Raw genomic sequence first — 24,290 nt, 5'->3', positions numbered from 1 at the left:
AAAGTAGCCACAAGATTTGCAATAAAACACCATAACTTCAATATTTTATTAATCTCAAAGCCAAAATAGACAACAATTGCTTGAAATTCTCTCTTCAAAACTCAATCTTGCTACAAAATAAATTTCTTCTCTCCAAAATCTCTAATTCTATTCTACTATTCTCTATCTATATTCTAATCTCTAATGACAAAATGAAAAATGAATGAGGGTATATATAGCATCCTCAATTACAATGAACGGCCCAGATCAAAAGAAGATCAACGGCTGAGATTCTGACACCTAAACCCTAATTAGGGTTTTATTACAAAAATTTCCCCTTTTATTGAACAATATTAAATGCGTAGCCAAATATTTAATTGGCACAAAAATCTAGGAAACATAGACCAATGATAATTAAGGTGCCACATCATCTATAACAACCTCTCTTCTAGAACCTTGTTCCCTTTCCAATGCTCCTTCTTAGCATATGCAGTGAATCTAGACACAATTCCCTTGATCTCAGCAATAGGAATCTCTGGAAGATTCCTCATTCGTTCCTCCAAGTGGATGACCTGATCGAAAGCCTTGAGAAGAGCTACGTCCCATCTAGGCTCGAGTTCTTTGATTTTCTCAATGAGGAGCATAGTGGCGAGCATTTGATCCCTTTGCTCATCTGTGATAACATTCTCATCTTTGCAAAAGATGACCTTGACTTTCTCCTCCAACTCTTGAAGATTCACATCTGTCTCATCTTCAATCCTTCTGCCAAGAATAGAACATAACACCTCAAACACCTTGTCCTGAATTGGATGGATGACCTCCTCAACTTGATTGCATTTCGTACTAATGTCTTCGAAAAGAACTTCCTTCATCTGAAGTAGAGTTGACCACTGGAGTAAATTATGAGCTCCTCCATCCATTATCTTTTCTTGTGCTAAGATCTTCCTTGGTGTTTGCCTGATTACTTGCAGAACAGGAATGATAACATCTCTAGTGTGGGCAAAGGCGGCTACTGTTATCATTAGGTTGTGAATGATCTCAAGTACCTGGATAGCTCGATGGGTGGTCTGCATCATTCTTGTTGCGAACTCAATGGCAACGGTATGGGATTTGTCAATCCAAGAGCTCATAAGCTGGACCAAGCTCTTAACTCTTTCTGCCTCACCAACTGATTCAAGGGGAAGTGCTTGCACAGGAGATACTGCTGGATCCTGACGTCCCAAAGACTGATTGAGATGGCTAAAGTAGCCTCTCCAAGCACTGACCTCTCACTCAAGCTTTCTATTCTTTTCCATTTCTTCTTTAAGCTTGTCTTTAAGTGCCTCAAATGAATCAGTTGCCTCATCCAGTGTCTGCTCGGCTATGAGTGGACCAAGTTCAAATGTCTCTACATCATACTCCTCTACAAGGATTTCACCTTCGTACTTGTCCACTGCTGGTGTAGCTATCTGCAACTTCCTGGACCCTGTCTCATCTCTGATCATCTTGGACATCTTGGTAGCCTTCCTTCTCTCTGTTACTCCCTGAGAATTTCCAACAAGGCTCTCTAAGTCAATTACATTATCTTCATCTTCGATCACAATCACCCTTGTTAGCCTCTCCTTTAACCAATCTGGAATGGCGGACCTTGTCTCTCTGACTTGTATCTCTTTAGGCAATGGTTCTTCTTCTCAGAGAGGAGATGTCACTTCATCATTATTCTTGTCTTCATGTAGCTCATTAACTTGAGGAGATTGACTTGATGAACGTTGAGGTGCTTTCCTTTCTTCATGTTTATCATTCTGGACCATTGATTCCATAGATTCCTCAACTTCAAGTACCCTCTTCTCTTGTCCTTGACTTGTCCCTTTTTCATGTCGGGAAGATGTGCCAGATGAGTGATCTCGATGGGCCTCCTGCTTCTTCTTGGAGGGTTCCCTTTTCTCAGGTCTTTCTTTCCTCTTCGTGCTTCTAGGATGAGGATTTCCTTCACTTACGCATCTAGGGTGAGGATTGTCTTCATTTGTGCTCCTAGGATGAGGATTGCCTTCACTTGTGCTTGCTCCTCCTTCCCCTCGTCTTTCCTCCAAAGTAAAAGTCATAGGTATGTTTTGTTCTCTTAACTTTTGATGTTGAACATCAACCCATCTGCAAGTACAAGACAAAACTGGAGCCATCAAAGCTTTTAAGTCAAAAACCTCAGGTTCATTCCAATCTATCTTTACTGCTTTGTCTTCTCGGTCATAAGATGATTGGAGATGTCTGCCACTGTCTTGAGCTTGATCAGTCACTCTGTAAACTTTGCATTTCCTGATGAGATCCAAAGGTATCCTAGAATGCATCTTTCTTTTCACTTCTAAATCATCTGAGAGATTCATCAAAAAATCCTCTATCTGAAATTCATGCTTGTACTTTCTACCAACTGTTTCTTCTATATATCCATAAGGATCAAAGTTCTCTCTCAAGGCAAACAATGAAAATGAATATAAGGCCAACTCTTTCTCTGCATCATCCATGGCTAGAGCATTAGGACATACCTCAACTGAATTCCCTAGTATGATAGGCACAAGAATTCCATTTCCATGCCTTTGCATAAGCTGCCAACTGCCTAGTCACCTCAAGTAACACTATCCTGTCTGTCGGATATCTTGGCAACATATATGGAGGTGAAGGACACCCATGAACTCTAATATATGTAAACTTCTGGAATTGGATAAACCAAGCACCATACCTCTTCACAAGCTCTTGTGCATCTTGAGATATCCGATTGTGAATCCCGCCTTGCAATGTCCTGGTGATGTTCATCGTGAAGGTATCATTAACTAACTTGTAGTTACTTCCAGGTGGATGATGCAAATGAACATAAGATTCACAAACTCTGACTTCCCCGGGCCCTCTTCCGATCACTCCTCTGTGAGGTAGTCCTGCATATTCAAAACTCCTGATCAAGGCATATATGATGTACGAGCTCATGTGGAATGACTTGGTAGCCTTCAGTCTTCTCAACTGCACGTCCAAGCAATGGCTAATAATTCTAGCCCAATGAATTGTCCCTTTTCCTTGAACTATCACTTGGATGAAGTAGAACATCCACTTCTCAAAATAGAAGGCTTGAGGAGCCCCGGTAACTCGATTGAGTAAAGTTATCAAATCTCTGTACTCCTCCTGGAAGTCGATCCTATGTGGTGTGTTGGGAATCTTGCTCAGGCGAGGATGACTTTTGAGTAACCAATTCTTATTGATGATGCTCAAGCAAGTGTCTAGATCATCTTTGTACATGGACCTAGCTCCTTCCAAGCTTTTGTAAATCATATCTTTATGTTCTGGTAAATGGAGAGCTTCACTGATAGCCTCTTCTGAAAGGTAAGCCAAAGTGTTTCCTTCCTTGGACACGATTGATCTTGATTGTGGGCTATAGTGGCGGGCGCACTCGATCATCAGCTCATGGCACTGGACTGCTGGAGGGAAACCGGCCGCCTTGATAATGCCACTTTCAATTATTCTCCTTGCGACAGGTGATGGCTTTCCAATGTAAGGGACCTCTCAAAACTTCTTCACACTGAAGTTTCCCAAGTTGGTATCTCCAATGTTGCTCCACTTTGACACGATCTTGGTCTCCAATTCTTCATTCCTTTGATCTTCCTTCATGAGAGCTGGATGACTAGTGGGTGATCCCGCCTTTGGGGTCACCATCTTGACACCTACATAACATTTCATAATGAGTAATATATTTTGCAATTTAAACATATAGAGTAGAAAGGAGATTCAAAGATTTCAATTAGGAAACTTCATGATAAATCTTTGAATTATCATTTCCTATATATGGCTACGTAATTTGAAATTCAAAATTTCAACAATTTCAAAATTGAGACTAGGAAGATCTCGCCATACCTCTTCTTGAGAACTAACTCTAAAAAACGATGCAAAATAAGGAAATTCGCTAGGAAAAAGGTAGATTGAAGTCCTCTAGCAAAATGCGCTTCCTTATCAACTTCACCACCTTTAGTCTTCAACGCCTTGAGGAAAATTTGCTCCACCTCTAACCTTCAATAAGATTCGCTCCTCTTAAATCAAATTTCGCACTCCTTCTTGTTCTTCCAAATCGCACTTGAATAAATGATTGAATGATGGGTTAAAATGGTTCAACACACCCCCATTATATAGGCGCTCACCATTGCAATTTCCCATAGGCCGACTTGGTGAAAATAGGCCAAAAATAAACAAAATTTAATAAAAGAAGAGGCCGACTTTATTAAAATATTAAAATAATACCCCAAGCGCTCTATCTTTTAAATTTAATTTAATAATAATTAATTTCAAAAGGCCTTAATAATAATAAAAAACGATTTTCTAAGGCTTGAATTAATTATTAAATATCAACGCACCCTTATTAAATGCCAATTTAATTAAAATATTTTGGAGTTTTAGCGAAATTGACATTTAATGTGATTTAGAGGACATTGGCGCCTAGGCATGGTAAAAATATCACTTTGTTAAGAACCTCGCCTTGGTCCCTGGGAGAGGGACAGGAGCGCCCTTTCATTTTTGGCCTTGTATTTCTTGCTTTTCACGTTCAAAGTCTCTTCCTGGACGTCCAAAATAGCATTTTTATTGGGAACCTTGAGTTTAATTCATTCCTTCTTTGGAAGGAGTGTGCCTTAAAGCACTTTCGCCCTGGTCCCTTGGTGAGGGACAGGAGCGATCTTACCTTTTGTCCTTGGTCCTTGTCTTCTAAATCGCCAATTCATGTGGTGGGGTAAGCAATGATCCTTATTGTCCCTTCAGTGTATTTTCAACTCGTTTTCTCAAGACAAAATGAGCTCATTTAAGGATTTTCGCCCTGGTCCTCCAGTGAAGGACAGGACCGATTTTTACATTTGAGCCCAGGATCGTTGATTTTTGGGGTCAATTCTTTGTCCATCATCTTTCGAAGGACATTTCCCATCTTGTATCACCTTGTCTTGGCGTGGCTTTGGAGGAAAATGGTTGATTTTATAGAAATCGCCCTGGTCCTCCAGTGAAGGACAGGAGCGATTTTTAGTCCATAGCACAAATTCTTAACCATATCAATATCTAATTACCTCCAAGGCGTAAAACATCATTCCTTATTCCATCTTGAGTCTTGGAAACGAAAGTAGCATTCAAAATGTTAGGCTATTAGACAAATTTGAAGATTTCGCTCTGGTCCCTTGGTGAGGGACAGGAGCGCCCTAGCCAATTTTCATCAAGTTTTATGGTCCTTGCAACTTCATTCTTCTTTGAAGCATTTTAAATATCATCGCCATCTTGTGCTTTGGCCTGGATTCGTCCAAATTTGGAGGGGAAGACTTGATAATGCGTTTTTCGCCCTGGTCCCTGGGTGAGGGACAGGAGCGCCTAGGCAATTTTGAGCTCACTTATGTTTTGCTAACTTTCCAAAATTATCTTCAATGGATTGATTACGCCTTCCTTCATTCATGTCAAACTTGAAACTTGCTTTTCCTTTGCCAAAAGTTTGCCTTGTGAGAAAATTGCTCTGGTCCCTTGGAGAGGGACAGGAGCGCCTATTGCAACTTGGGTTGATTCTCTCCTTTGTAGGCCACTCAAGTTATATTCAATGAATAAAACACACTTCCCTTGACCTCTTCAAATCGCAAAATTACTTAGATCTTGCAAGGATAATGCAAATTTGGAATTCAAGCTCCGGTCCTTCAGTGAGGGACAGGAGTGCCTTTTGTCCTCAAGGCTAAATCTTTTCATGTTTCATCTCAAATTTCCTTTGCTGGGGAAGATATCATCTTTTTACAATCTGTGAATGAGACCCCAAATCCAAAGATGGTCCAAGAAGGTGTGTACAAAGAAAAATCGCTCTGGTCCCTTGGTGAGGGACAGGAGCGAATTCATCTTTCTAGGCAAAAAGTTCAACCTTCCATCGCTTTCGACTAAGTCTGGATACTCCATTATGCTCATTTCATCCTTCATTGTATCCTTGGTGCTTCAATTTGATCGATCAAGGCCAAGAATGACTTAAGTAAATCATTTTGCCTTGGTCCTTCAGTAGAGGACAGGAGCGAATTCACCTTAAACCTTCAAAATTTATCATTTTCGAGTCTTCAAAATCTTCAAAATCTTCAATTTACGTCCGATCATCTCCTGGCGACCCTGCACAAAACAATTAAAGGAAGTTAGAGACAGATATGCACCAAATAATATTTTTGCCTTGGTCCCTGGGAGAGGGACAGGAGCGATTTTGCCTTTATAAGCCAAAATAACCAGAATTTAAATCTTCAAATCACTTCATCATGCAGGGTTAGGTCATCTTCAAGGCTAGGAATCAGTTATCTTGCTTCCACAATTTGGTCAAAATTTACCCAGACAAAAAAAAAATGCATAATTCCATCATTAAAATGGTAACACTTAGACCTAACTTGAATTTGCCCTCAAAATCCTAACTGGGCCTAACCTGAGACATACTTGACTTCCTGGCAGGCTCATCCTATTTCAAAAATTGCAATCTTGGGGAGGATGCTTAATAATCTTTCAAAATTTGACTAGACTTCGGCTTGAAAATATCAAAAAGAAACCCCTAAGGCTTAACCCTAGTCCAAACGACTCACTCACTTACTCAAAACCCTAAAAGCAGAGAGAAGAACAGGCAAAACAAAAGCAAGAAGAGGGGGGCCCCATTTGGATGGGGCGATGTGTGAAATGGTCACAACACTACCCCGATTCTCCATTGGTCGAATATTCCAGAGAAGACGTGTCCAAATAATGCAATTATTTCATTGGCCAGAATTGAGTTTGTTGTAACAAACCCTAATTAGGGTTTCATTGTAAAATCTTAACCATTGATCTCAAATTGATCTAAGCCATTGAATTGTATTGTGGGCACCATATAAGCCCTGGCTCCTCATTTGTAAACGCTAATAGTTATTCAATGGTTAGCTAATAGAGAATAGTTAATCAATAGTTGATAGTAGGTGAATAGTTAGCTAATAGTGAATAGTCAGTTGATAGAATAGCAAGAGAAGGAAAAGATTGTTGCCAAGATGTTGTAAAAGACTTGTAAAACTTCATTGAAGAAATGGTGAAATCTATGGGTCGATTCAACAATTTGCATGGTCTTTATACTTCTCAGATTTGATTTCATGTTATTAGATGAGTGGAAGAAATGTGTTTGATTGATGGTGAAATTTGTATATCCATACTACTAGCAGTTTGTTGATTGCAGACTTGCCTTGTGTAGTCAACTAGAATCATTCAGCTTAAGCTTAACTTCAATTGTCGCTTCTTCATTGATATGCATCAGCCTGATGGTATCTATGCATGTAGCGATGATCTGAACATCATAAAGCTTTCCTCCAAAGATCGCACTAACTTTGTGGAGATGGTCCTGGGATGTCAAGACAAGACTTAGTTATAATTTCATCAAAGGTCATTCATTGCTCCTACATTCTTAGTGTCAGAATTAGATCCTTCCCTCGCCCTCAGCCTTTTTTCTTTTTTTCAAAAATCTAGGCTAGTGAAATCCTGTAATTCCAACAAATCAGATGTTTAGGTCGTCAAGTGTAAGTCCCCTTGTGATTCCAGCAAAATCACATCATACCACAAAGAGCTTATCCACGAGTAGAGAACCTACATACAAGAACCTTGGAGTTACTCCGACTGATCCTTTGGCGAGATCTTCAGCAGTCAGAAACTTTAGTCAAGAGAGGATAAGATACCTCTGGGTATTTTATTTTGTGTTTGGTCATGTACAAAAGACACGTCAACAGATGGTTAATGATGAAGTGCCTAGCCACAATGGTTCCTGTTTGAATTTTACAAAATCTCTTGGGATAATATGGGTTGTGACCTGTTTAAAGTTGATTTTGAAGCAGAACATTTCAATTCTCTAGGTCCTATAATCAAGAAAGGAAAGATCAAGTTCATGGCTAAAATTGGGGATTTGGAATTGATCTACAATTAGAGGACCATCACTCTCTTGAATGTCTCCTATAAAATCATTGCCAAGTGTAACGCCCCGCCAAGGAACCCTAGAGGATATGAGCAAAATACATCAATAATATAGGGAATTTTTTTTTGAAGTATTTAAGTGTGAACTTAGATATTGTATGCAAGGATAATGCTCATACCTCAAGATTAGGTCATACTGTCAATAAGCAACAACTCACAAGTGGAAGGTTTAACATCTTAAACTTCTAACAAACAAAGGGAGAAGTCTCCCAAACTCTAGGACAAGTTCAATGGGTGTTTAGGGTCACACAAGGCCATCCTTGAAGATGCAAGGCTCAAGTCAACAAACTGAACCATCCACTAGGTCCTAAGTGTCATTGTTGAGCCCCAACGAAACCCTAGTCGCAAACGAACACCCAAGATTTCATCCTAACTCCAACAAAACCATCTCCACTCACCTCTAAGGGTTCCCTGACATTGCTACCTTCACAACGTACTGAAATAGGGTCAAGAACTCATGACCAAACTAGATGTCTAAATCAACGTCCTCAACTACACAAACCACTTCTACGTTCATTTTAGAGCACCAATAGAAGTGTTCCTACAACATAACCAAATAGCATAAGAAATGATGAACATACAAGATCATAACTCGTGCCTAATTCTAACACTGGAGCACATAAAGATACACTAATCCATATCATTAAGTCATAATTACATCCAACTCCTCTTGAAGTGTTCATTACATACATAATCAATGATACAATACATGTTTCAATATACAAATAATTACGTTCTTATAAGAAAGAGAGAATGAGAAGGAACAAGTGTTGAGGAGGGTGGAGAAACTATCCGAGCTGATCACAATCCAAGTCCACTGGTCTCCAACGGTGGTTTGCAATGCCACCCAACCATGTGGAACCCTTAGGTCCACCCCACTGTGCTCATAGAGATAGTCACACAACCCAAATAGTCATACAAGCATACAGGGGAAGAAGTAGGCTATCTCGATGCCAATAAAGGAGCATGCACTTAACATGAAGCTCTCAATCACAAGAATCATAATGCAACGTCAAGATAAGAGAAGAAGGAGCCATAACCACAAGGAAATTCAATTCACATACAAAGTGAGGATGCACTCAAGAAGGAGGAATAACATCAATTCATCAAGTATGAATCAATTCAACATCCAACACCTCAATAATCCAATAACACCATGGCCACATACAAGGCTACCACATGAATCCAAAATGAAAGATCACCAACATGGAAGGTACATCATCTTTTAGGTGCTACTCATATCTATAGGGTTGGGTACATAGAGAACAAGAGAGTGGAGTGTCATAGCATAGCTTGAAGGGATGGCTCACACAGAACCAAACATTCTCTCATACAGACAAGAATGTCAATCATGCAAGAACCAACGCCACATGTGCTGGCATACCACTCCGAGTAAGAATAGTGCCTACATGTGCGGGCATGCCTTCCCAAGACTTCCTTAGCCTCGTACTAGCGCTCAAGGCAAGTTTAGGGCACCAATTATCTTATTTAAATGTTTTAACCCATCCCGAGTTTTATTTAATGTTATCAATTGATTAAGAAACTCCCCAATGTGATTGTCTACATACCACTTTGGGTCGGGTGCACATTGGTAGCCACTCTTGTCATCGACTCTACTACCCACCCTAGGCTCAATGAAATCCAAAAACATGAAACCAATGACAAAGATATCAACTTTGAAACCAGGTTCTTATATCAATTTGAGACCAAAATCATCAAATATACTCAATTGCCCAAATGGCCAAAATGCCATAGAATGGATCCAATACAATCCTAAGTTGAAAATCTCATATATAAACATATCATTCCACATTATAATATCAATTTATAATCCACAAAATTCACTTTATCAAAGGCCAGTTTGGACCAAAAACCAGTCATGGAGACCATCGAGCCTCAACGAAAGAAATGGAAGGAACATGAACAATTGCGCAAGACTGGGCAACAAATGCGCAGACCATCACTAGCGGACCTCTAAAACTCAAAAATTTGAGAAAACCCATTGATTATCATGCACCCAACATCAAAAAAACGCATTCAAAATGCCATTCCAATAATCCAATAAAATTCTGACAGCGTCTTTCCATATAAACCCACAATTTCATAATGTCAACATACGATTCATATAATCGCCCAAATGAAAATCTATAAAGAGGAAGAATGCTTAAATTCACATTACAAATCATTTGCAGCTTACAAAAGTTGATTCCATTAAGAAACAAGGGAGAAATTAAAAATCCTACCTCAAAACTTGATAAAAACTTCTAAATGAAAATGCACAACGAGCGCACCAAAAGAGGAAGAGATTTTCGAACAATCGGTAGAATTCACCACTCCAAATCCTTTGAGCCAACACCCACAAAAATCCACAAATTCAATCTCCCAAACTCAACAATTCAAATTCACCATGTAGGATTTTGAGAGTGCGATGAAGAGAAAATAAACTAAGTGTTGTGAAAATAAACTGCAAATACTATAATGTCCCTTTTTGTAAATGCCCTAGTTTTTTTCCCTAAAATCACAATTCCAAGTAACTTTCCTACTAGGGTTGGGAACATAAAATTAATCATAAGATATCTCTAATTTATTGGGGAAATTCAACCATAGGGAAGCTAGAATAAGGCGATAAGGTGCCTTAGAGATCCTCTACTTTAGGTCCAAGAGTGGATATACCATCCCTCTTGGCCTCATGTGACCCATGCCATCCATATGAGGTGGTGTATCTAGTGAGGTCTCCTATAACCATTCCCCTTCATCTTGCCAACCATTTCTCACTCCCTATGTTTGGACTTCTTGGTATATTAATTCACCATGATAAAGGGATGAGGAGTATTCACAATAGGGTGGCCCAGAAGTCTATCCCTTCTTAAGCTCAAAGGCAGTACCCCTTGTACCCCCTTGGCCTCATGGGACCATTCGGTCTCCACCCTGAAGAGTACCCCATTGCCGTTCCCCTCCTTGTAATCCCTCATTACCCCTACCATGGTTGGAAAACAAAAATATATATAGAACATCCTATATTATGTCACGTATTCTATATATCTATTAATTAAAGAGTCATAAGCAACAGCACAATATGAATCAGCAATGAACAGATGGAAATAATATTCATTATGCTATATTAGACCGTCATAAACAGCAATGCATCATTAATCAGCAGTGTGCAGATATAAATAGTATTCATTTTGCTATGTATAGGAACTCGTACCAAAACCACAGTATAGAATTGAACTACTGTATACTCAGTTTCTTAATAGATGCCCAATCTGATCTCCTTCGGTGATTGATTGATTGAATGAATGAATTCCTTTGAAATGATTTGAGGTATTGGTGAGAGATGATTAAGTTTTTGTTGATTTGATAGAATGATATGCTAATTGATTGTTTGCTTGATTTGAATGATTGGAATGATGATTGATAAGTGATCCTTGAATGATTGGAATGATGATTGATAAGTGAACCTTGAATGATTGGAATGATCTCTTTTATACTTCATTGGTGAAAGGGTCACCACCTTTCATAAGACTTGAGTCACCACCCTTCATTAGAATTGAGTCACTACCCTTCATTGCTACCTTTGAGAATAATAAATTACTCGTCAAATTGATCTCCCTTCCATCTCTTCCTCAAATGAACCTTCTTCCCTTTATATCTTTGAGGGAGAGGTTACATCTCTTCATCATGCCTGCCCTTTGGCAAGAGACACAACCTTTCACAATTTCCACCCTTTGAAATAGTACAACCCTTCATAATTTGTTCCCTTTGAAAGAGAACCTTTCTACTTTGAAATATCCCCTGCTCATAAATGACTGAATATGCAAGGAATATTGTCAACACTTAGCTAGCAGCCTGCTGTTCTAGTTTTCTGTCTGTAATATGTATAATCTGTTATGCGGTTACTAGGCTGCAGTATAACTTGCGAGTTATGTTGTTCATGGCTCAAGGAATTTTGTCAAAACAATTCATTCACAAAGTCTCAGTCTGCTGGTCTTAGTTTCAGTCTGATTCAATGTTGTTTTACGGCACTAAGGATGCTTGCAAATGATCACTTAAATTGTCTAAACTAACAACACTTTGCATAATTACTTCAATCCAACACCACTAACACATATTCATGACTTTCAAGGGTGGAATGAATGTCTACAGCTAATAGGCATTTAAACAAACAATTGGCATACCACTAGATAAATAAGTAACATATAAGATCTGAATGCAACCTTATTACTCCTTGATATTTTGAAACAATGGTCTCCTTACAATGACTCAAATGAATGCCAAACACTTATCAATTAACAGTGAGCTTCAGAATGTCTGAAGACTTAAGACAGCCATTAATACATGCATACAACTGAGAAATTCTTAGAGATTTTGATACCAAAATGAACCTGGTAAAATCGCCTAGTTGAGAAATGGAAGAAGCAAGCAATATCGCCAATCTTTAAGCCTCCAATGACCAAATTTGACCCTCCTACCAAATCGCCCCTGTTGCTGTTATGGAGGTCTGAGAATTATCAATTCCTGATGCCAAATTCTTCTCCTTGATTCCTAGAATGAGCACTGACCCTTCCCAAACAAATTATCAATGTCAAATGCCAAATCAGGTGCAAAGATGTGTGTCTATGAACCAAATCGTGGAATATAGCAGACTGGTACAATTTATATTCAGAATTGATTGGTCCCTAAACTCCTCTTATTCTTCCTTCCAAATTATCCAAAAAGGATCGCCTATCCTCCCTTGTGCTAGTGCTATCCTCCAACCTTAAATGTGATGCTTTAATAGTGGAGTAAGAGCAAAATTGTGGAAACAAGAGCTCTGGTTAGATTATGATTTAGAATTGAAACTACCCCTGTAATCACCACAAAATCTCCTCCAAATGCTTCTACAAAAAATCATCCTTCTCTAATGAAAATCAATGCACTTGGGATGTCCAATATAATAATCTGAAAACACCATAAATCCCAATCACCATGTAGATGTAATAATCCCAATAAGCACAATATGGAAGACTGAGTTGTCTCCCACTCTCAGTTGCAACCCCTCCGAAGGTCTTTCACTCCCTCAATTATGCTATCAATGGGAGTTTTCGTTCCCAAAGACAATACTCTGCAGACACCCCCTTGGTTCTACAAAACTCAATTCAATATCAAAAACCAATCCAAAGCTACCTTGAAGCTCAACTAGATCTCCCTTTATACTTTTTCAGTCCATCTCTAGAAGCTTCTAGAAATAATATTATTTTAAGTTACTTTATGATATAATATTTAATTAAGTCACTTTATTAAATTAATTAAATATATAGTCATCTTTTAATTTTTTAATATATTTAATAACTTTAAAAATAATTAACTTAATATTATTAATTAAAATAATTAATCAAGCTATCCAAAAGAAATATCAATAATTTGGACAACTTAACTAATTAAATTAATTAATTATTTTTACTCCAAAAATGGGGACATTACATACTTCCCACTCCTTTCTTCTTCCATTAATCCTTCCTTGGTTCACATGCTTCCATTCATTTCTTCCCCCCTCCTTTTCTTTTCAAATGATCTATTTTCCCTTTTATATCTCATGTTTGAGAGAATCATAAATCTTCATTCCATGCCTTTTGAGTGATCCTTGAATAATTAGAATGATCTCTTCTATACTTCATTGGTGAAAGGGTCACCACCTTGAGTAAGACTTGAGTCTCCACCCTTCATTAGAATTGAATCACTACCCTTCATTGCTACCTTTGAGAATAATAAATTATTCTTCAAATTGATCTCCCTTCCATCTCTTCCTCAAATGGACCTTCTTCCCTTTAAATCTTCCCATGTGAGAGAGAGGTCACATCTCTTCATCATGCCTACCATTTGGCAAGAGGCACAACCTTTCACAATTTCCACCCTTTGAAATAGTACAACCCTTCATAATGTTTGCCCTTTGAAAGAGACACAACCTTTCTACTTCCCATTCCTTTCGACTTCCATTAATCCTTCCTTGGTTCACATGCTTCCATTCATTTCTTCCCTCCTTTTTTCCTTTTCAAATGATCTCTTCTCCCTTTTCAAATGATCTCTTCTCCCTTTTATATCTCATGTTCGAGAGAGTCATAACTCTTCAATCCATGCCTTTATTTTTATTATTTTATGTTTTAATTTATTATTATTAAATCTTATTTTAAAAAAAGGGGACATTACAATTTCCAAAATATAACTCACTTTTGAGTGGGAAATAAAATAATAATAATTTCAACTTAAAACTCAAGAATCACAAAAACTTCAAAATGACCCCCAAGATAAAATCATGGAATTTTCATTAAATCAAATACATATAAGGCACATTTAACCATTAAATATTAAATCACCACTATCATATTAAAATATAATTAATATAAGCATGTAATCGCGACAATTCACAAACAACTGACTATGCATGAACAATTATTACAGATCTTACACAAATATGCATTAGGGTAATCAGACTTAACGAAACTAGTAACCGGGGGTGTAAACACATATAATTAGGCAAATTGTCCAAATTAGGAGCGATGGCTATGGTTGGGTAACCAAATTGGTCAATGTGCTATCTCCTGTAACCACCATTGGGGAAGGGTGCACTTAGACCTACGGAGCCAAGTGGAGCCGATACCCAGTACCTGTAGCCACTAAAACATTCACACGTCAAGTGTACCTTCTCATGCGCACACACTCACACACACACATATATGTATGCATGTATATGCATATATATACACATACATACATACATATATATATATATATATATATATACACACACACATTTATGTATATAGCTAAAATCATTGGAAGGGGATTTTAATGTCGTATGCATTCTCATATATTTGAATGATATGATATCTTCCCTTTCAAATCCAATTATCAATTAAAGCACATTAATAGTAATCACATCTAATTAACTGCATTAAATAATGAAATCAATATTATTTAATTGCAACGATGAGCATATAAATATTTCTTGAATAGGGTTGACATCATAACATCATCATCATCATCATAATGATCCACTAAATCTAACATGTATCAACTACATCGATTAGCATTTAATACCATAAGACACAACTTGCTTCATTTAATAATTAATCGAATTCACATTACATTTCCATATTAACATTGATATTTCAAATCACAATAATACTCTATCTCAACACGTCTTCCCAATGCCGAAATCACAATCTAAACCAGGTAAAATATCACCCACAACCAACTCATAATCAAAATCAAAAGTAGAATCATTGAGTTCTTACAAGTCAAAGCCAACCATAAAGTAAGAACCCATAAGCAACATATGGCAAAGAAGCCTCAGAAACTAAGGTTGCAACCAAAAATATCTACATCGCCAGAATGCCAACAAGGTACAACCATAGGCAAAATACCGAGACCACAACAAAAAATATGCAAACAAGAGGGGTATTACACCAAGCTTTAGCCTTGCAAGTCAAACATCTCCTCCTATTTATGATTGATCCTTCATAGATTAGATTTATTCAAAGTAGATAAATTTTGACAATGTCATTGTAGTCTAGGAGGGTTTAGAATGAGAACAAAAATTAACCAATAAGTGCTTTTTATAAAAAATGATTTTGAAAAAGCTTATTATAGGATTGAACAACATTTCATTATTTCCATGCTTAAAGCTTTTGGATGTGATCCAGCTTTACGTACTCGGTCTAAATGCTCTTTGTTGATGCCTCTACTTGCCTAACCAGCAATTTGACCATTTGGCCTCTTTTGTTCTATTAGGGTTGACCTCTTGCATATTCACTTGATGTTCTTGCTGCTGAATGTTGGACTATCTTCCTACCAATGTGTTTGGCAGCAACGTTTCAAAGGAATTTCTCTTCTTGGAACTATGTTGTAGTAATCAGTCAAAGGGCACTTTGTGGAAGACTCCTTAATGCTCATTGAAGATGAGGACAGCATTTGAGTGTCTTGACACTTTTTTGTTTTGTTTCGGACTCCAGTAACTAATGGAACAAGATGAAGTATTATAGTCAGTCTTTTTCCCATTTCCTAGCTTGGCTCCATACCTCGAATGGAAACCCATTGAACACAAGGAAATTTTTTTAATTCCTAGGAATTCCTTTTGCCTTCCAATCTTTCTAGTCCAGCTCCAACAAAATATTATAGTCAAAATCTACATCTAGATTTTCATTGGGCCAATACAAATTTCATTGTCAAACTTTGGATTTTTGCTACCTACCAGGAGATTCGGGTGGGCTATGCCTTATTGATGTCAATAGGTAGGGTATTTCTCTTTGTGCTAAATGGATTATCAAAGTATGTGATGGCAATGAAGCCTAAAAATTTTTACCATGAAGTTGCATTGCCATATGTGTATGCTGTTGGATTCAATTCTCTTTCTATTGCTTCAATGCATATGAAAATCAATGGCACCTTTGTTGCCAAAAGTATTTGGAAAGCATGGGAATCTATTAAGCCATGTATGTTCTGGAATGGAGACAGATTTTGCAATGATTTATCTATCACCCTACACTCAATATGGTGGCCTCCCACTCTATTGTTTCCAGACAAACCTTTGGTGGCCACTCCCTAGATTCATTCCCTCAAGTTCTTCAGAATGAAAATTGGAAATCTTTTGGATTCTTACTTCAAGATAAATTCCATATGGCTTTTCAATCCTCAAGCCAAGTCCAAGTATAGATTAAGATAGGTTGACCATGAAATCTACCAAAACCTATGTTCCACGATGTTTTGGGAACAAGGATGGTAGGATGCATTTTGGGGATTAACCTAGTTAATCTATATTAAATGCCATGCTTTCTCTATTGAAAATTCTAGAGCAAATAAAATTTAAAACTTTATAGATTACATTATTGCAACCATAAATATAAATATTCAGTTATGTTGATTTCACCTAGTTGAGTTTTACATTGATATGCATTGGCTTGTAAAGCTTGTGGTTTCCCATTAAAAAAAATCTCTACCACTAGCAACCACAAAATTAACATTTTTTTGTATTATATACAAATGATTATTTATTCTATTTAATTATCTAACCTATATTAACAATACTAATGAGTAATATTCCAACATTCTTGGTAGGTATTTGGACATTCCTCAAGCTTTTTTGAAAAGATTGGAAGTGGTTTGTCAATTAATTAAACTTCGAAGAAAAGTTAAATATGGCTTTCTTCTCATGCCAATAGTGGCATGTTGTGATGGTTAAGTTGTTGTGTTGTTGTTCTTGCCATCAAGGTTCAAGCCCCACCAGTTCATAGCTCCGGGTTAAAAGCGTTTACCCCTTAAAAAAAAAATGGCTTTCTTCTCATTTGTCCATCATCCAAAATGTTAATAGGAGATGGTCCTTACAATCACTTAACTTTATCTAGGCCAAACAGTTTCAAACAAACTAGAAAGCTATTGTGGAACCTAAAATTACTCATTTCACACATTGTTTGTTTTACCAAGGTCTTCCAATTGGCACCCATTTGATTCATCTTGGCATTTCCAACCCAAGGTGTCCTTGTGGGCAAAATAAAACCCTTTTTGTCTTTTCTTGAATTACCCTTGTGCTCAAAATGCTTGGCAATGGATATGTGATTTTAACTAGCCTTTGAGGCCGAAATTGTTCACATGGCATAATGTCTTGCTAAGATGTGGGGTCAAATTACTTGTTGATTTTTTGAGCTATGACATGCTTTCATATTGGAGAGTCTTTTTTTCATTTGGAAAAAGATCGAAATTATACTATTTTCACTATTTTTATTATGGATACTAATTGTTCTATTCACTTTGAAGCATTATTGATCTCTAATGTGCTCATGCAATTTCAAGTTCAACCTAGTAAGTTTGTGTTGGACCTCCAACATTTTTAGACCCTTCTTGTTCATTGGGGGAATGAACCTTTCATTGTTGCAAATGTTCTACCTTCCTTTTCATGTTGTGCTAGATTCCCCATTGAGACTAGAGGCATAACCCCTTAGAGTCCTCACATCATTTCCCATTGTCATCAGAGAGCCACTACTATATCTCCACCATTGCCAACGAGATAACTCTTTGGCTGGACTCTGCTTCCACCTTAGCCTTCTAGTTATCAAAGTGGTTTATCACCACCTCCACATCACTCATCCACATCCGCTCAATGGCATGGTTGGACCATTCCTGATTAGGGAATAAGCTCTCATTGTTTCATCACCAAGATTTGCTCAAAATCAAGCCTAGGAGGATCCTAAGGATGGTGACAATGTTACTCATGATGGATGGAAACCTATGGATATTGAAAAGGATTGCTAGATGGTGAGTGGGATAACTTTAATGGGAAAGACCCCCTCCCAGTATTGGTGTTGCTCTTGTGGCTTAGTTGTTTTGATTTACATTTATTATATTGTTTTGTTTTTTATTAAAATAAGCAGCAAAACAAGGGTGTTGACCCAGTATACAACAGCTCGTAGGTGGCATGAAAGAAAGGCAGCAAAACTAGGTGCTTGCCCTATACAAGCTCAGGTCTAACAGGCCATCAATAGCAAGTCAGAAGACCACTATTAAAAGGCCTGCCAAACCAACAACAACATAATATCTATAAACCCAACTCAAGAGTGGGGAGAATCGCCCATAACTCGACATGGAAGAGTTTGGTGGGGGGAGGACTTACCTTTTTACCTGCTACAAACATCAATCCAGGCAATACTATTTTTAGAGACATCATTGCAAGTAGGATCAAGCGAGGAAATCACCTCATAGTTTCTGACAGCAACAGGAGTAGACTATTGCTGCAGAACAACACCAGAAGCAAATTGCAGAATAGGAACAACAGGAGTACAATCTTGTTTTGTTAATATGGTAGTGGTTACAATTATGAGGCCATAGACTTATTCAATTTGTGGCTTTTTCCATTTTTTGAAGCCACGTGTTTAATTTTGCTACCAACTCTATTGGTCTGACTTTAGGGTTTGATCCCATGCTACCCATTTTTCGGAGGTTTGGCTATATGCTTTAATGCTTGCATTTTAATATTCTGTCAAAAAAATGTCACTGCAATTAAAATTACAAATTACTACTCAATTTTATAGGGAACTATTATAAATGCAAATGTAAAAAGGAAAAGAAATACAAAAATTTTAGCATACTCCTATCTTGCTACAAAAAAAGGTTGGATTTAGCCTAATAAAAGGACAAAAAAAATTTAAATCGTAGGATAGACTAAATCAACGTTGACTGATTCTGGTCTCCCAACTATCTTCACTGTATTTTTTGTTAATGTGAATCCAACATGGCTTGTTATTCAAAGGGAACGCTTCAAAATATAGATTTTTATCATGTTGTCAAGTGAGTTCCCATGTGCCCATGTTGTTGCTGGAGGATCCAAATAGATTTTCTAATGGTATAGAAGTCAAAAGTGGTAAAGAGATGGATTCACCATCTATTCCAATTTTTTGGTTCACTATCAAAGGAAGCTCCAAGTTCCAGGCCATCATTTCATTTTTCTTGCTCTTGAATTAGGTTCATTAATGATATTTCAACTTTTGATTAGTAAATTATATTAATTATAGGTTAATCAAGTTTTGAAGGGATCTCAAAACCCTTTACAAAATGTTGTCTAACAAGTAAGCACACCTAAACAATAGTAGATAATTTGTCTACACAAAACAACAAAAAACAGAGACAAGAAACCAAAAGTAGAGGAGCACAACTATAGCTTCTTCGGAGTCTCAGCAACTTCCAATTCTTACTACCACAGGTACGAATACTTGGCCCAGCTTGATAATTTTTCCTTATTTTCTTGAATCGTGTGCTCTTCATAAAGGTCCTTCAACTTTTCAATTAGAATTCTTAACCCCTCAACACTATTTTGGATTGTACATTGGCTCACCTTAACTACCCACACAAGGTTCTCTTTTATTTCTTTGATATCCTTTTCCAAGACAACGATTTTTCTATCCCATTCCTTTTTCTAGTGTCCACACTATCCACAATATGTTTGAGGTCATTCCTAAGGGCACTCAACTCTTTTTCCATTTTTTTAAACATTAGGGATGGCTTCCTACCCCTTCATGATTTCAATCTCATTCTTCCTTTGAATCTCATTTTGGCTCCCCATCCATTCCTGCATGACAACCAGCTTCATGTTTCTGCGATTGATCTCAATGTAAAACCATTGTCATCCTCTGTTACAAATTCACCGCTTCCCTAACATTGCTCAAAGCATTTGATAATTTCTTCCTATTGGCAGCCTTAGAAGCAAGAAGGGGAAACTCCATGGGAACATTTAGAGTAGGATCAGGAATAGAAGGAAAAGGAATTCCTATTCTTGGCTCTGCCATTATAGATTTTCCTTTAACTTTGTTTCTGTCAAACTTATTGATCTTGCCGTCCTTGTTCAGCTTAGCTTGAGCATCGGTGATATCTTCATCAGTTTCTAACCTTTCAGGACTAACAATTTTCTCTTTCCCTGTCCTCATAGAATGGGATTTTCCTTTTCACTTAACACTAGTTATCACCATGGTTTCCTCTTTACCAACAACTCTTTTTCCCTCTTCATCACCTTTCTCATTCCCAATCCTATAATCATCAAATCACAACAAATCAGTTTCCCCCTTCCCTTTTTGATAGGAACTTAAGGAGTATCATCCCTACTCTTTCTGTTGTTCCTAGGAGTAATATTCTCTTCATACTCCATGAACACCGAGTGTGAAGGGTTGCCATGAACAACTTGGACTGAGTTCCTTGTATCCTCCCCATCACTCTAGTCCTCATAACTCTCATCCTTCCAAGATTCAGAGGAATCCTTATTATCCAAAATTTCTTCAACCGTAGGCTCCTTAATATTTCTAGGCTTGGCAATTTTGTCCAAGGTTTCACCACTAGCAGTCATGGCTGTCATATGATTAATGATCAACATTATTAGAGCTTTATAGATGATCGGAACTTAAGGATTTCTATTGGTTCATTGATGGAGTGCTCTAGGGAGTCCAATAGATAAAAAGGAAAAGAAACATGAAATTTATGCCTAAATTGGCTCAATGGAGTAAAATGATACCCGTATATAGACTTGAACTTCCCCTCAAGAGTCACGTACCTCATCACAATTTTTTCTACCACAGTCCAAAAAGGTTAAATGGACATGCATTCATGGCCCAAGCGCAGTTTAATCAACTTTCTTCTCCCGTTGTTCTTGAAGAAAATTTGCAGAGCCTCTTCCCCAACCTTGCAGTCTATGGAAAGGCCAGTCACCTGGGCTATGGATTCCTCATTAACAGTACTCTCCCACTTGAATGTCAAAATCTTTATCTTCTTCCATCCACAAACAAAGACTTTAGTCGACATATGGTCATTGCCATGAAATTTTTCCATGTATGGGACTAAGCCACCTTCTTTCAAAACATTCCACTTTTGAGGTTTGTAGAGGACCCCAACACAATTGGAGGATTCAACCTTGTTATGATCTCCCCCCATCCTTCTCAAACAGCCTTCCTCACTGTTAAAGGATCCACTTTGCCAAATATTGCTATAACCCCAATAGTCTCTATCCTGAAATTTCAGATGGTAGCTACTAGAAATACCCATGAGTGTGTGAGCTTCCCTTCTGTCATCATTACAACTTCACAGTTTAAATTTGCCATTAGGAAGGTAATCATTAGACAACAAGATTTTGGCTTGATTAGGGACAGCCGCATACTCCTCCCATAACTTGAAGTTATCATAATTCACCCCAAGATTTGCAAAGGCATAAGCTGATTTATTTCCTTCATGGTACACATGAGAATTCCAACTCATCAAAGACTTCCACCAGTTTGGTTGCAGATTTGATCAAAATGTCAATGGTCCAGCTAGGATTTTGTGTCCTTTATACATTGAATAATATTTAGGGAGTCCCCTTCAGCCCAAAGTTTTGTAAAGCCCTTGGAATGGACAACCTTTATGCTATTGTAGGCTGCAACAGCTTCTGCATAATGGTTAGTCTGAGATCCCAGAGGGAGCGCCAAAGCAGATATAAACCTGCCCTTTATCATTTCTTAACGCTTCTATGTTGATGTGGCTTCTCTTATCAAGATTTGAAGTAGCTAGCTTTGAGTCCTCAATTTTTAGGCATGTTTTCCTAATTGCTTGTCTAGGTGTAGTAGTTTTTTGGTTGGAGCATTTGTAGTTACTCTTAATCCTATATGCCATCAAACCTTAAGATCATTCTTCAATAAGCCATTTGGTACAGATAGTTGTTAAATATCGATACCGATGGTTATTATATATCCATGCAATTCAGTTTTATAGGAGAAAGGAAGAATAAATTATAATAATCTACTAGTGATCAAAGTGAACCGTTGTCACTCAAAAGGACAACCAGTTACAGTCAAAGAACAGTGCAAAAGGAAGGAACTTTACAAGTTTGAAAAGTGACTAAATAAAAACTGTGGAAACTTGAGGGATGATAGAAAAACAGGTAAACCATGGTCATATCACCCCTAGTATAAATACAAACAGTTGAATATTATCTGATCTTGAATCTGATTCAGATACTGATGCATTTCTTTATTTTTGTGGACCATTAGTCATTGGGTATTTAATATTTTATTTGGGTTTTGCACTTCCACTTTACTTTATAATACCTTGGGAAGCCTTTTTATTTGTGCTTAGCTGTTCCTTTTTAGCTCACTTTGATTTCATTTGCATATGTGAGTTTACTATATTATGTTATTGAAAATGTCACTCTCAGCAAACTATAATCTACATGTATTTCTTTGACAGGAACACAAGGAAAGGTAGAACAGTCATCACGTTACCATGGAAGAAGCACAGAAGGATCAAAACAGTCTAGAAACAATGGAAAAAGAAATGAGGGAGCACTTGGAAGAGGCAAAGGAAAATAAAATTGAATACACTGAGCAAAAAGAAAAATCTGGTGTAAGGAGTAATATAGAGAAGAAAGAGAAGACCAAGGAAAGAGATGAAGATGATGTCCATGATGAGGATAAGACAGGAAAAGATGAGAAAAAGAATAAAGATAAGGATAAGATAGAAAAAGATGATGAAAAGAATAAAGATAAGGATGCAGATGAGGATGAAAACAAGGACAAAAAGAAAAAAAAGGACAAGAAAAAAGATGAGGACAAAAGCAAGGAGAAAAAGAAAGACAAGGAAAGTAAAGATAATGATGAAAATGAGGACGAAAGCAAGGATAAAAAGAAAGAAAAGGGAAAGAACAAAGATGAGGACAAAAGCAAGGAGAAAAAGAAAGACAAGGAAAATGAGGAGAAAAGCAAAGAGAAAAAGAAAGACAAAGAAAATATGAAAGGTAAGGACAAAAGCAAGGAGAAAGGGATGGATGAGGAAAATGATAATGAGAAGAAAGATATTAATGACGATCAAGGTATTGAAGAGATAAAAGAAAAGAACAAGAAGGAAAAGAAGAGTAAAAAAGAGAAAGAGAAAGGGGAGGGAAAGGATAAAAAGAAGGATAAAGATGAAGAGAATGGAGGACTAAATAATGTAGAGAAGATTAAGAAAAAACTAGTGAAGTTGGATGCTAAGCTGGCAGAAATACTTGAAAAGAAAAAACTACTCATGCAAAGTCTTAAAGAAGCTGAAGAGATTCAAAGGCCCACTAAAGAAAAAATTGCCTCTATTATTCATTCCGTGGAGCATGTTACTGAAACATTCAAGGAGGTTACGGTAGAAGATAAGCTCCAACCACTGAAAGACAGCATTTTGGTTGGTGAAAATTTGAAACCTAATTAGACAGTTCTCACTGTATCTATTTGGAGTCGATATTGTTCTTCATAGACATTGCATTGCAAATATACTAAAAGACCCATGATCAGCTACGTTAGGTGGATAATTCAAGACATTTTTATCTCAAAAAGTTAGTATATGTTTTAATTAAAATTTGAAGCTAGAAGTTACCTTGTCTTTCAAGGAATCTGGGAATTTGTTGTAATGTACAATGACAAACAATAGTATTTGTAGAGACAGGCATGGAAAAATGATGTTAGAATAAAATATGGTGTAATTTCGTTAGTATATTTAAATTTGTTCATATGTAAAACTTATTTTCACGTTACGAAGGATTTACTTAGATACATAGTGTGTCTGTTATTTGTTTTGAACAATTTCTACAATTTGAACCAGTTTTCCTTACTTTCCAGGATAAATAAAATTAAAAAGTAAAAGAACTAATCAAAAGGAATAATCCCATAATTATGTGAATAGTGTATGAAATTGCACCATGGCATTGTATTAGCTCTTAACTCTAGATTTATTTTTGCATGCATACCATAACATAGTTCATTTGTGAATACATATCAAGTAATATTAGTTATGCTATAGAAGGCTTAGGTGAAAAACAAACTTACCAA

The 24,290-nt window shown here is 37.2% G+C and overlaps 1 protein-coding gene across 1 annotated transcript in view; it reads left to right on the top strand.

Moving 5' to 3' along the window:
* The window catches only part of LOC131876745 (uncharacterized), a 42,136-nt gene extending 18,208 nt beyond the window's left edge, over positions 1 to 23,928 (top strand). Inside the window, exons 2-3 of the mRNA XM_059222217.1 lie at positions 22,684 to 23,091; positions 23,236 to 23,928. Of these exons, the coding sequence (XP_059078200.1) occupies positions 22,720 to 23,091; positions 23,236 to 23,673 (810 nt within the window). The 5' untranslated portion in view covers positions 22,684 to 22,719 and the 3' untranslated portion in view covers positions 23,674 to 23,928. The remainder of the gene's footprint in view (positions 1 to 22,683; positions 23,092 to 23,235) is intronic.
* Positions 23,929 to 24,290: the final 362 nt, after the last annotated feature.

The sequence above is a fragment of the Cryptomeria japonica genome, chromosome 6 (assembly GCF_030272615.1).
Source record: "Cryptomeria japonica chromosome 6, Sugi_1.0, whole genome shotgun sequence".
NCBI lineage: Eukaryota > Viridiplantae > Streptophyta > Pinopsida > Cupressales > Cupressaceae > Cryptomeria > Cryptomeria japonica.
The sequence above is the reverse complement of the archived record's forward strand: the minus strand, read 5'-3'. Positions and strand labels throughout refer to the sequence as shown.